Genomic DNA, 12,510 nt, shown 5'->3' on the forward strand with positions numbered 1-12,510 from the left:
GAGAGTAGGAGTTTTTGTGAAATGCTAACGTTTTTAAGGGGTGGATAGTTTGGATCACGTGGCACAGCTTTCCTTGTTTCTACAAGAGAATAAAACAGAGGTTTTGTTTTTCTCTGTTTTATATTTTAGCAAAGCAATTAAGGTCTCTTACACATATTTCTGAAAAATCTTGATTCAAGTTGACCATATTTTTCTGAAGGTTTGCTTAAATTGAAAAAAAAAAATGTGATTATAAACTCCATCAAACTTGCCTTGAGTATTCTAACTTCAGAAGGTTACAAGAATCTTTAAACTGTATAAGACATTACACTTCCCGTTTGTGTGACAGTGTGTCACGACAAACTGTCATGAAGAAAGGAAAAGCTTCCTAAAAGTAAGCCACTTTTTCTTTTCTTTTTTTACACAGGAACTAAACAGACACACATATGAATTTAGGGTTTATTACTGTAACCATAACAATAAGGTGGATCTCTCTTTATTTTGACCATCAATTCAATCATAATTGTTCTTTTTAATCACAGGCAATAGTTATAATAGTGCACTTTTTATATTTAAATTATGATACAGACATTTCTTTTTTTAAACACCTTATTCTACTGACCCTTATGGATGGAGAATAGTTTACAATCTTAGCCAGAGTTGGGTCAATGAAAAATGAAGGTGACGTGAAAGATGAGGTGAGCAATCAGTGTGTTTAGGACTGTGAGGCAAACAACTCCATACAGTTTCTCTTCTTGTGACAATGGGAACAAAACAGAGGTGAGGAAGCGGGACAGACAGGTCAAACGGACAGGAGATAAAGCCAACAAGCAAGTATTTGATGTGCTCATGTGTGTTTGTGACAGAGAAAACATAGGCCTGTTAGGGTTTGGCTGTGTTGGTTAGTTCAAAATCACTGGGTCAGTCGGGAAAATCCACACGTAACTACCTCAAAACGCATCCGCTGCAAAGTGCTCAGCCCACTCTCATTCAGTCGCCACCCACCCTTCTCGCACACAGATACCAGTTACCAGAGATCAGTGTGAGTCACAGAAACGCAAGATACAGACAAAAGCTCAGTGGGGACGTGAGATGAGAGCAACTGCTGCTATCGGAAAAAAAGAGTAAATAACAGGAACAGGAACGGGTTTCTTGGGTTTGTTATTGACACATTTTGTTGGCATGAAATGTAGTTTATAAAACAAATACATGACAAAACCCCCCCCATAAATAAATAAATAAACAACAGACAGAAAAATCGACAGATTAGAAAAAATGACATTAAAATAATAAAGTGTAGCACTGTGTGTCTCTCTGAAATCCTTCTGCACTCTTGTTGCATATTGCACTGTATGGAAGACTGTGATGAACATCGACTAGTCTGATAGAGTACTGGAGTAATATATGTGACTGCCTTGAGTTGCTACGTCTGCTTGCAGAATGGCGACTCTTAGTGATGAGCAAGGGTGCGGCGATGGATACTTGGCTTGTCGGTGAACACTGAAATAACGAGCGTGGGGTTAGGAAGTCCTGTTCAACAAGAAGCTGACACCTTTTTTAAAGTCCAGCATCATGAATACGTCCCATTGATGAATTTCCTCACTGTGTATCTTCTTTTTTTGTTTGTTTCTTTGCTTTATTTTGACATGAGTCAGTATATGAATACTATGGCAACAGGAGACAAAGCTTGACGAGAAAGGCGGTTTCTGTTTGATCCACAGGCCGGTGATGCTCTTCTCATTCAATCTGGGCGCAAACAGCTGTGATGAGGTTCATGAAGCTAATCACGGATAGTGACGACAAAACAAAGCTTTCATATATTACTGTTCATATTTCTGTTCAAACACTTTTCTTCAGAGCAACGAGGGTCCAATGCAAAAATCTTAGAAGCATTGTTTCATATTGTCTCTGAGTAAAAAGCAAATATAAAAGAATCGAAACACTTAACTCTGAATGAATGCCTGTCGGAAAAGCAGCTTCCACTGTCAAACACTGTGTGGAGTGTCTCAGTTGCTGTCTTTACTGTGATCACTGTGCTACTGACATCCTTAAAAGAAATGTGTAAGCATAAATAAAAACTAAATAAAAAAATATCTTTTTTTGTTCACATTCACTTACTTAGCTTACTTTGTTGGTTTTCTTTACCTTAGGAGGAGACACTGCTGGAGAAAAACAGGACCTTCACTGAGCTCATCGCCACTCACTGGGGCGGCAGCAGGGTGCTAACTCTTTAGGATTCTTCTGCTGAGATGCATTCATATTTCTTTTTAGTGGGCGGGTTTAGATGTTGCTTGATAGTGATATGAGCGCACTGATTCATTTTAGGAGTAATCTCGAGAACCATCACAAGACTGTTATTTCTTTTTTTCCTTTTTTTTTTTGGTGTTGGATACTGTAATACGATGATATGGTAGACTAGCCTATCTGATCATATCAGCATCCTTGAGCAGGCTGATTCGCTAACTGGCATGCACATTAGCACTTCAAAATTCCTAGTTTGATCTGTGAAGCTGTACCTATGATGAATACCAAACTGCTCATTCACGTATTGTTATTATTATTTTTCATTAAAGGGCAGTTTGTTAACACTTGTTTCTCATTTAAGGGTAGGAATCCTGGTAATCATAAGATCGGTAGAATCTCGAGTTGGAAAAAATGTGCATGATGGGGAGGAAAAAGGCTCAATCCTTGCTCTGTGGTCAAGCACCTTCAGTAACTTAGACAAGGAAGAATAGGAGTAGCTCATGGCTTGCAGGGATACTTGGAGATGAAATTACACTGTCTTCTTTCTGGTGTAGTTCAGGCATCCTGCTGCGCAGTCTAACTTTCTATCCTACGGTTGGGATTGGGTTCCGTTGGAGGACAGCAGTCGGGTTCTCTCTTTGGCGGAGCCTCTGCGCTGCAGAACTCCCCCGCTGCCTCCTATGCCTCCGCCATCTGCTCGTTCACCCCACTCGCACCTGTCGCCCCCACCCTCGGAGCGCCTCGAGTTTTGGCGGGTGGGGGTCCCGTGGGGCCGACTGTTCTTCTCATCTGGGAAGGGATCAAGAGAAGAGAACGGGAAAGTCACTCTGAATGTTTACAATCCACAGGCTTCACGGGTCAGTGGCAGAAATGCAGGTGTGAATTAAGGTGATTAAGGTGGCAGCTAATCTTCCACCCTATGCTTCGCTCACTATAGTCTAGGAACTGTGAATCATGCAAAGCTATTATAGTCAGCTCCAAGAACAAATATAGATCTAGAAATCAGCTCAAAGACTAAAATTTAAACAGGGTGAATTTCTACAGCAGTGTGTGGAAAAGTATTGTGTGGTTAAGCAATCTTACCAGATAGGGCTGACACCAGTGGGTGATCATGGGAGCTGAGAAGCTGCGCTTGAATCGTTTCCACCACCCGTCTGAACCTGCGACTCGGACCTGAAGAGGAGTCACACACATTTAACTTAGGGTAGGTACTGTTCCAAAATAATATGATCTTAACGTCACCTGATTTTTTTTATACATCCAAAGTTATTTTCAGAGAAAAACCCTCAATTTGGTAAAAACAAACCAAGTTGAACCCAGTTTCAACTTAAAAATACTGCTCAAAAACATAAACATTTCAGGAAATGTTGAGTATTTTACTATAAGGTTTACTTATTAACCCTCTTAAACCCCTTTACTTATTAAACCTCATCTTGCTATAGCTTTACTTGCTGACAAGAGTATTATTGATTTGTTCATATAACTTTCCAAAGCAGAAAGCTGTTGAGCAGATTTGCAAAAATTGAGATTTTTTCAGGGAGCAACACAGTTTTGTCAAAATGTTTAACATTTCATTCCACCATTAGCTAATTTTAGCATCTGCTTTACTTGCCTGATATGAGGGTGAATGTCACGCTGTAAATTCCTGTCTCCCTCCTGCCCTCCCTCTCGTTTCTCTCCCTGTCCCGCTCCCTCTCGCCCTCGGAAAAGGCAATGTCCACCTGGAACTTGACGGGCTTCTGGAAGACGGAGGGACCGCCGGAGGATTTGTATTCGGCTCGGAAGCTGGTCTGTGAGAGGACGCTGTGACTGAGGGATGGGATCTGTGTGGTGGGGCGACAGAGAAGAAGCAGAGAGACCGACAGACTTACGAGGCGGGAGAGGTATGGGGACCGACGTGAGTATAGGGAGACAAAGGGTGAGGGTGAGGAGAGGAGAGAGAAAGAGTGAGCCATTGGTGAAAGCAAAGTGATCCATCTACATGCCACGAGTGAGCAAGATCAAATAAAGATTAAATAAAGAGAAAACTGAAATAATGAGAGAAATGGAGTGTGTACAGTATGAGAGCACAAGTCAGATCCAGCCAGAGCCATGCTTTGATCGCGAGAGCAGTGAAGGACAGTCCAAGTCAGACACTCACAGACAGGAAGGCGTGGACAATGTCAGCTTTAACAGAGCTCAGCGGTTTGTCTCTGATCACCACGAAGATCTGCTCCTCTTTCTCCAAGCCGATGAAATTCCCAAACCACGATTTCTTAGCTAGCCTGGTAGCCAGACAAAAGAAATACACAGCATGAGGAGACACAGACAGCGTAAACAAACGGCTTTATACCGTGAAAATACGACACCTCAACAAATATTTATCTCCAGGAGCTGGGACTCACTCAGGGCTGGATTCTGGTGTTAGGCTGGACATATCCTCTGATGTAGGAACTGTGAGAGAGATGAAGCACACACAAAAATTCCGCAATCGACATTTGACAGAATGGAGCAAAAGGAAAAACTTATAGATAATCCTCAGCGATTACAGAGATGAAAGCTGAAAAAGGAAATCAGTGTATTAGAAGTAATGAAATCTTCTGAAGCTATAATCCTACACACTAAAAGCATAACTCCCACAAAATATGACAGCAAACATGCAGGACTGACCTTGCAATTTACGCCGATGGAATCTTGGTGAGCCCAGGAGGTTGTTCTTGAAAGAATTGAGGCGAGTCCTCCAATGGGCAGAGCTGCTGGCTGCCATGCCGCTCCCCCCTCCTGGACTGGAGGGTGGGGTCAGCGACAGTGAGCCCACCCCTCCCCCTCCCTCCGCCCGCGAGGAGGATGAGGACGAGGAAGAGGAGGGCGGGGTGGAGGAGGGGTGGTGAGGGTGGTGAACAGGGGTGCCCAAGGGTGTGGGCAACGGAGAGCCCTGGGGAGTGACCTGCGGCACAGAGTGGGCAGAGTTTGGGTAGAAGCTCTTAGTCACTGACTTTAGGACAGAAGAGGAAGGGAAGAAGAAACGGGGGATGGGTGACAGGAGTGGGGAAGGGGAGGGCGAGCGGGAGGATGGATTTTGCAGAGGCAAGGATTTGATGGGCTGTAGGTGGGGTCGGTTGGCGGGTCCCTTGGTGGGCAAGGTCTGGGTCTTTGGGTTTGGGGGAGCTTTGGGCTTGTCATGAGCCCGTGCTGAGCGAGGAGTGGTGGTGCTTCCCTGTTTGGACTCCTTTGTGAGTGGGGAAGCGGTGGCAGAGGTGACATCTGATTGGCTGAAAGTGAAGACGGGGCTCTGATAGGACTGGGGGGTGGGGGTTTGTCAGGGTGAGGGGGTGGGAGACATGGAAAACAAGAAAGAGAAGGGATGGAAAATGGAGAAAGGATGGAAATGAATATCATGCTTAATGACAGAAGAGTGCATCTTGTGAGGAGTGAAAGTGCCGAATGCAGTTCTCAGTGCCGATCATAAAGTCTTTCATTTAGTGCATTTCAGTCTTTAGTACGCGCCCTTTAAATCTATTGAAAGTGAGGGTTTCGTGACAGTTGTGGCAGGGTTAAGAATGCAGTGACACAGGACAGTGGCAGTGAAGGTGTTACTATAGAGTAATTGCTGCCAATTAAGTTTTTTTTTTTTACCCTTTAGGGACTGTTTTTATACACTTTCAAGCACAATCAAACCATTAATTATCCAATAAAGCATCTAATTAAGCTGTCAAATTGTTCAAATTATCATATATAAAACTAGCTCATGCATGAGGAGGAAGAAAAGTGACATGAAGACAGAAAACAAATGCAAGCCTCCTGTTGGGTGAGACAATTCATTTAAGGGACCTGTGTTGTGATGATGTGTAAAAATGACTGAGAAGATATTTTAGGGAGTTGCGAGGAGTGAATATTTGTTTTTTTTTTAAAGCAGCTTCATGTAGAGACTGACATCAGCAAAAAAAACGCATTGTTACATACTGAATCAATAGTTGGCAAAGGAGTAATACTGAATTGAGGTAAACTAAATTACTACCTAGTCTGTCAACATTATCTCTGAAGTCATTTCCACTGTTGGTTTACAGAGCTGTTATTGCCCAATGAGGCTAAAATGTACACAGTACCCTGCTGACACTGACAGCTGTCTGAACTGCAGGACACAAATATGAGACTGGACTTAAAGCTATATTGCTGACAGGAGTTAAATAATACAAATGCAGACTACCAGAAATTAGCATTTTATTATGGATCCAGGTATAGTGTTCAAAGATAATGTAGTAAAAGTATGAACAAGTTGGTTTACAGAACCTTACCCTGGGACTACTGAGAGGGCTGGAGGAGAGACCGGTTGAGGCTCCACTGACTGAGCGAGACCTGACAAAGAGACCCAAAGATTAATAGGCTGTTAAACCCCCCCCCCAAGAAAAATAACCCCAAAACAAAAACTGTATGATAATGAATTCTTGCGCTCTAATTCTGCAGAATACAGAGTGTATGTACTATATATGTGTAAGAAAAACATGTTATACCTCTGGCTGTGTGCAGCTGTGTCCAGGGCCCTGCGAGGTGGTGTAGGAGACCCTTGTTCGGTGACACTCAGGACCTCCAGGCTCTTCCTTTCGGGACGGCAACGGCCGTGGCGCGTCAGCATAGGGGAGTCGACGCGCTTTCGAGGAGGGTCTGCTGAGAAACGCCACCATAAACTCGTTACAAATTTTGTTTTAATTTTAAGCTTTGTACTGTGTTTCGCACTTCAGGAATTTCTTCTGAAAATTTTTTTCACAGGCCTTTTGCTCACTGCGCCATCTGTGACTGTGATAAACTTAGCTTCATTTGCATTTACAGAATTGCTGTCCCTTCCAGTTTTATCTCATAGACAAAGCTTGCAGATGTCCTGCAAAGGCTGGTATAATCATGGTAAAAGCCAGCGACACCTTATAGTATTAAAGAAACAGGTAAACACACTAAAATTCCAACACAAGGACATTAAGGGCCATACTGCTGTATATTTTATCTCTAATGCTAATGCTAGTCAGTGCAGTCAGTGCATCAAGTAATAAAATTATAACATAATAGTATTTAAATCATAACCTCAAGTAATCCCTAATTCACTGGAAGGAGAACTGAGCATACAGGAACACCGCTCTTGAAAAAGTCGGTAAAATGTGTCTCAGACCGATAACTGTAGCGTCCTCTCTTGAGTGGATCCCTCCTGCCCCCTAAAGACTGACCTACATCATTGCGCGGAGGTAAGTCCTCATCCTCATAGCTGGGGTACCGCTCTTTCCTGTCTAGCAGAAGGTAATAGATCATTTTCTCCTGGTTTTCTCTGTTGGGGGGTGGGAGAAAAATACAGATTGAATGAGATGCTAAAATGTCATAATATTTATTTAAAAAGGAAATCTGTATGGATGCCACACAGCCACGCGATTAGCTTTTAGTAGGCTGTTCACACGGTCACGCAGACATGGATTTCATGACACAGTCAGTTTATTTAACTGATCACACCAATGGGAAAAGAGCTAAAAATAAGCCACATACTCCTTCCTCTAACTCAACACTATATAGGCAAATAAGACAAGATAGGATGTTTGTGGCCAATATTAATCGGTTGCATAACGTCAAATATGCTGGCTGAGTGTTAAAAGGAGAAAAAAATACAACAACAAAAAATACGCAACAGCAAAAGCAAAATATACACTGAAAGAAATATTACATGCTTGTGACTGCATTGCATATTATATGCCACAAATGTTCTGATTTTTCCAGCCATTTCAAGCTGACGCTAGAAACCACAAATGTGTTTGGAAGCTGAAAGAAATGACTTACTCCTCACACTGCAAGTCACGTGTGAGCTTGACTCTGTCTCGGAAACAACCGAGCGAGTGCATGCTGTCCAGCACATCTGGGTCCAGCTCAGTCAGGGACAAGATTCGCCTCACACAAACCCGCCTTGGAGGAGGCTGCTCAGGACACGGCTCGTTACGACCACCCCTAGTAGGAGTCAAACAAAATGAAGCACATAGGAATGACACAGATGTACTGTACATGATTAAATACGATCACTTCAGCAGTCACGTATGAGAAAACGAATGTATACTCACAGATACCAGGAATGTTTCTGGATGGCCTCTAGCTATAAGGGGTGACAGGGCAGATGGGGCCATTAGTGTCTACAGTCTGTTAACAGCCAGATGGCCACAGAGCTGTGCTGTGTAAACAGTTCACATCACTTTTTTTTTTTTTTTTATACATCCACAAATCTCACGATTGCAGAATATTACCCATTAAACTGGATCATAAAAAACATTTTCAACTTTGCAATGTTTGCTTTTGAAAGTTTAATCAGGAAATCACTTGTGTGTGTGTGTGTTAGAAATATTACTGAGCAAGTTCTAGATGACTCAGTTAAGTCCCCAAAACATGCTTTAACAGCTGCCACTACGATGCATCTTCCTGACTGTACAGTATTGCAATGAATGCGCCAATAAAACACATACAAAATGCAACTGTGCCACACATAAATATCAGCTAGAGTGCAGATCCAGCAAAAAAGGATAATAGGAAAGGCAAGAAGGATAATCTAAAAGTGAATCGAGACAAAAATTATTTGTACCAAAAGCAAGAGTCCCATTAAACATATATTTTATCTTACAGAAGGAGAGGCAATCCCAGTTTAAGGCGGGTGACTGAAAACAGGTGTAAATGCATGCTGCATCTGAGGTCTGGACTAATGTGAGCAGTCTCATACCGTGAGCCTCTTTTCAGGGTTGACCTCAATCATTCCCTTCAGCAGGGACTGACAGTCCGGGGGGATGAAGTGAGGCATGTGGAACACCCCGCTCTTTACCTTTTCCAGGAGCTGGCGTAAATTGTCGTGGTCAAAAGGAAGGGCCCCCTGTAGGGCAGAGAGAGAGAGAGAGAGAGACAAAAACAAGAAAGGAACAAAAAAACAGATTGCATTAAAAAAAAAAAACACTGGCAAGCGTGGGATGTAAGAAAAAACTGCAAAAATCATAAGATGAGGGGATTTAAAAAAAGACCAAAGTGCACTGTGAAAACACAAGTAAAAGACTTACCACCAGTAGGGCAAACAGAATGACCCCACAGCTCCACACATCTGCTCTCCGCCCATCATACTTCTCCCCCTGCAAACACACAAACACTTATGATTTTATTCATCGTCGGCCATTTCAATACAAAAGTGATTCACAAAACTTGGCACCCGTCACAGGATGATTTAGGCTGATTTCAGGATGAAAAACACTGAAAGGAACACTAAAATCCATTTAGTCAAACTCAGTCTAAAAATACCATGAAGCCAGATTTGAATCGACAACACTGGATAATCTTTTAAATGCTGAGTGTCCTAAAGATTTACTCATGCTAAAAGGTGTGAACGTTCAGAAAAACAACTCAAGAGACAGACTGAACTTAACATTAAAAGTGTCATGTTACTGGTTAGTTTTCATCAGGGGTGTCAAACATAAGGCTCGGCCGCCAGAATTGGCCAGCCAAAGACGCCAATCTGGCTCACTGGAGAGCTATGGAAAATGTGGGGGCATAAATTTGACTTTTTATTGTATTTTCAAACTTTTAACAGCTTTTTGAAAAACCATTCATACTACACCAAAGTAAATAAGTAAAAGATAAACAATTAAATGACAGAAAATTCCTGTTTTTTCACTGTCTACTATAGAAATGTACAATTTTTACATAGGGTTCACCATTTCAAAAAAACAGGATGCTCTGTCAAATAACAAAAATGTTCATAATCACAGACTGAGTAATAAACTAACAGAACTCTTTCTGTAATTTTATATATTTACTTCTTACAATTTAAGCCCAACACAGCATTTCTTTAGCATGCAGAAAAACTGTATTGTTGAAATTGCACTTTGTTTTTAAATATCAAAATATCTCTGAGATTAAATGTGTGATTTAACTTCTTTACACTCTCAGAAAGCAGAGTTTAACTGATCAAACACACTTAAGATCAAAGTGGACTGTACATGTCCCACAGTGTAAAATGGGTTTGACATCCCTGGTTTAGATCATGTACCTTTGGAGCGATTTATCTCTCTACAAAAAAATGTTTTTATTTACATTTCAGAGAAGAACATTTGAGAATACAGAGAATAAGAGCTGGATACTTACCCGTATAACCTCAGGGCAAGCGTAATGTGGTGATCTAAAATCAGAAAAGGTTTGCCATTAATATTAGTGAAAGTAAAATGAGCACTGTATAAAAGAAGTCATAGATCTGTGTTGTAGACGCTGTATTTTTCTGCTGACGTGGAGCCTTTAAAATGTACAGAGTCATACTGCAAGTTGTTGAATTATATAACCCTGTTTATGTATGTACATCATCATTCATGAAGCTCACACACAGAGTTGATACTCACCCACAGCTGGTTTCTAACAGACTGTCTCCCACCTGCAGGGAGGCCATGCCAAAGTCAGCAATACGAATGTTGTTCTTTTCATCCAGGAGCAAGTTCTCAGGCTTCAGGTCTCTGTGACTGCACACATACAACCAATACTGTTAGAGTTGTTGTCAACATGGTGCTTTAAATCAAATACAACTGCATGACTCTGAAAATGTGTTTGCACAATCATAATGTGTTTCACTCATTTAGTACATCAGACAACAGCTGTTTTATTGTTTAAAAAGAAACGCTCAAAATAGCTAAATCAACATCCTACATATGAACTTGACTCAAACACGGTTATTACAGCTCGGTGCAAAAAACCAACCAGATGGAATGACTGTGGCAGAAATCCAAAGCAGAGATGATCTGCCTGAAGAACTTCCTGGCCTCTTTCGGAGTTAGCCGGCCCTTCTTTACCAGGTAGTCAAAAAGCTCTCCTCCTGACACATGCTCTAACACCAGGTACCTGTCCACAAACAGGGACAACAGTGTGATTTGAACTTATGATTCTGATAACGCTTTTCCACTGATGTGGTGCCGGACCAAGCGCAGAGCCAGTTCTGCCCTGGTGCTTTTAGAGGACCAACCGACTTTTTTGACCGAACCGAACACTGCAAAAGTTTGATGTAGTTTCTACAGGAAGAGAATTAAAGGCCCATCCCGCAGAAAAGGATATCAGTGTTTGCACTTTTGGTGAAAATGTGGGAAACAGGTTCTTAGTTTGGCACCACGTTGGTGGAAAAGTGGTGCAAGTAGTGAAAAGCAGACAAGATGCTAAGAAAAAACTATTTAAACTTAGACACTTCCCATGGTTTGATATAATAAGCTTATGATGTTGGATACTAGGACTACAATATTCAGGCTGTACTCACTTTCGGACAACCCATCTGTCTACTCCAACAGTTGTTTTGTAAGGGTATTAATAGATTTGAGACATACTCCTCATTAAGACAGACTTTTGAGAATAAAAGTAGGGGATGAAGGAAAAGTGAGAATTACAGTAACGACAGCAGATTATTACAGCTTTTCTTGAAATATTTATACTCATCCCACTCCAAAGATTAGTATGCAGCTAGAAAGCATGCAGACTGCATTGAGCCAAAGAGAAAGGCTTTTTCTGAATGCAGAGGGAACTCACAGATATTTGTTATTCTCGTAAACATCATGCAGCTTCAATACATGCGGATGCTCAATCAGTTTCAGAATGGCAATCTCCCTTTCAACCTGGTTAGAAAGAAGGGAAAGCATAGAGAGAGAAAGATTTTGAAGCGAGGCTCATGAGCGAGTTGTTTTTCACACATCTGAACGGAGGTTAACTGTTAACTCATACAGACGGTAAATATAGTGAATATGGGACATTTTGTCAACATCTTAAAACACCATGCTATATATATATATATATATGTATATGTATATACATATAAGTGTCATCATTAACGTCACTGTGAGCAACGCCTTCAACAGCGTCAGACTGTACCTTCATCAGGACTGACTCAGACAGCTTCTCTCTGTTGACTATTTTGATGGCTACCTTCTGACCCGTAATACAGTGGATCCCCAGTTTGACAAGTCCTGTAGATTGGATGAGAGAGATCATTATAAAACACAAGAAGGGTGGCGGGTGGGGGTAGAATAAAAGCGCACAGTTTAAACACTACACAAAACACTAGTTTTAATTTCAGGAACAACTCGGCAATACTCACCTGTCTGTCCCTTCCCCAGAGTCTTTTCCAGTCGATAGGGCCCAACATATTGAGCTGACTGACTTAGAGACAGTTCCTTACTCATACTGCTCTTAACTGGAGGCTAACACACAATTATTACTACTTACTGCACTGTAGTTATTGCAATTACTGTGATATTGTACAGCTTACACAGAAGTTACTGTGGGACA

At 41.6% G+C, this 12,510-nt stretch overlaps 1 protein-coding gene across 5 annotated transcripts; it reads right to left on the reverse strand.

The window, feature by feature from the left end:
- Window positions 1-424: 424 nt before the first annotated feature.
- brsk1a (BR serine/threonine kinase 1a) lies at window positions 425-12,454 on the reverse strand. Of its 5 annotated transcripts, none has more exons than XM_005935464.3 (19): window positions 12,320-12,454; window positions 12,094-12,188; window positions 11,755-11,840; window positions 10,942-11,082; window positions 10,590-10,706; window positions 10,342-10,375; window positions 9,264-9,332; window positions 8,936-9,082; window positions 8,289-8,320; window positions 8,014-8,178; window positions 7,416-7,513; window positions 6,714-6,864; window positions 6,498-6,558; window positions 4,873-5,149; window positions 4,608-4,656; window positions 4,364-4,487; window positions 3,836-4,046; window positions 3,307-3,396; window positions 425-3,024 (listed from the first exon to the last, which is right to left on the reverse strand). In XM_005935464.3, exons 1-19 carry the CDS (start codon window positions 12,402-12,404, stop codon window positions 2,813-2,815), a joined length of 2,244 nt encoding a protein of 747 aa, XP_005935526.1. In that variant the 5' UTR covers window positions 12,405-12,454; the 3' UTR covers window positions 425-2,812. The 5 variants fall into 5 exon arrangements, with proteins under 5 accessions (XP_005935526.1, XP_042081965.1, XP_005935525.1 ...); XM_042226031.1 differs by having other exon boundaries at window positions 425-3,012; window positions 6,714-6,867; XM_005935463.3 differs by having other exon boundaries at window positions 6,714-6,867.
- Between the last annotated feature and the right edge of the window lie 56 nt (window positions 12,455-12,510).

The sequence above is a fragment of the Haplochromis burtoni genome, unplaced genomic scaffold (genome assembly GCF_018398535.1).
Source record: "Haplochromis burtoni strain Fernald_Lab_line unplaced genomic scaffold, NCSU_Asbu1 Contig_192, whole genome shotgun sequence".
Lineage (NCBI taxonomy): Eukaryota > Metazoa > Chordata > Actinopteri > Cichliformes > Cichlidae > Haplochromis > Haplochromis burtoni.

Coding starts and splice junctions, on each gene's coding strand:
- brsk1a (XM_005935463.3), bottom strand. CDS start 12,404: ATGAGTAAGGAACTGTCTCTAAGTCAGTCAGCTCAATATGTTGGGCCC. Junction 9,083..9,263: donor TTCTGTTTGCCCTACTGGTG/GTAAGTCTTTTA, acceptor TCTGCCCTACAG/GGGGCCCTTCCTTTTGACCA. Junction 5,150..6,497: donor GCCCTCTCAGTAGTCCCAGG/GTAAGGTTCTGT, acceptor TCTGTGCCGCAG/GTCACTCCCCAGGGCTCTCC.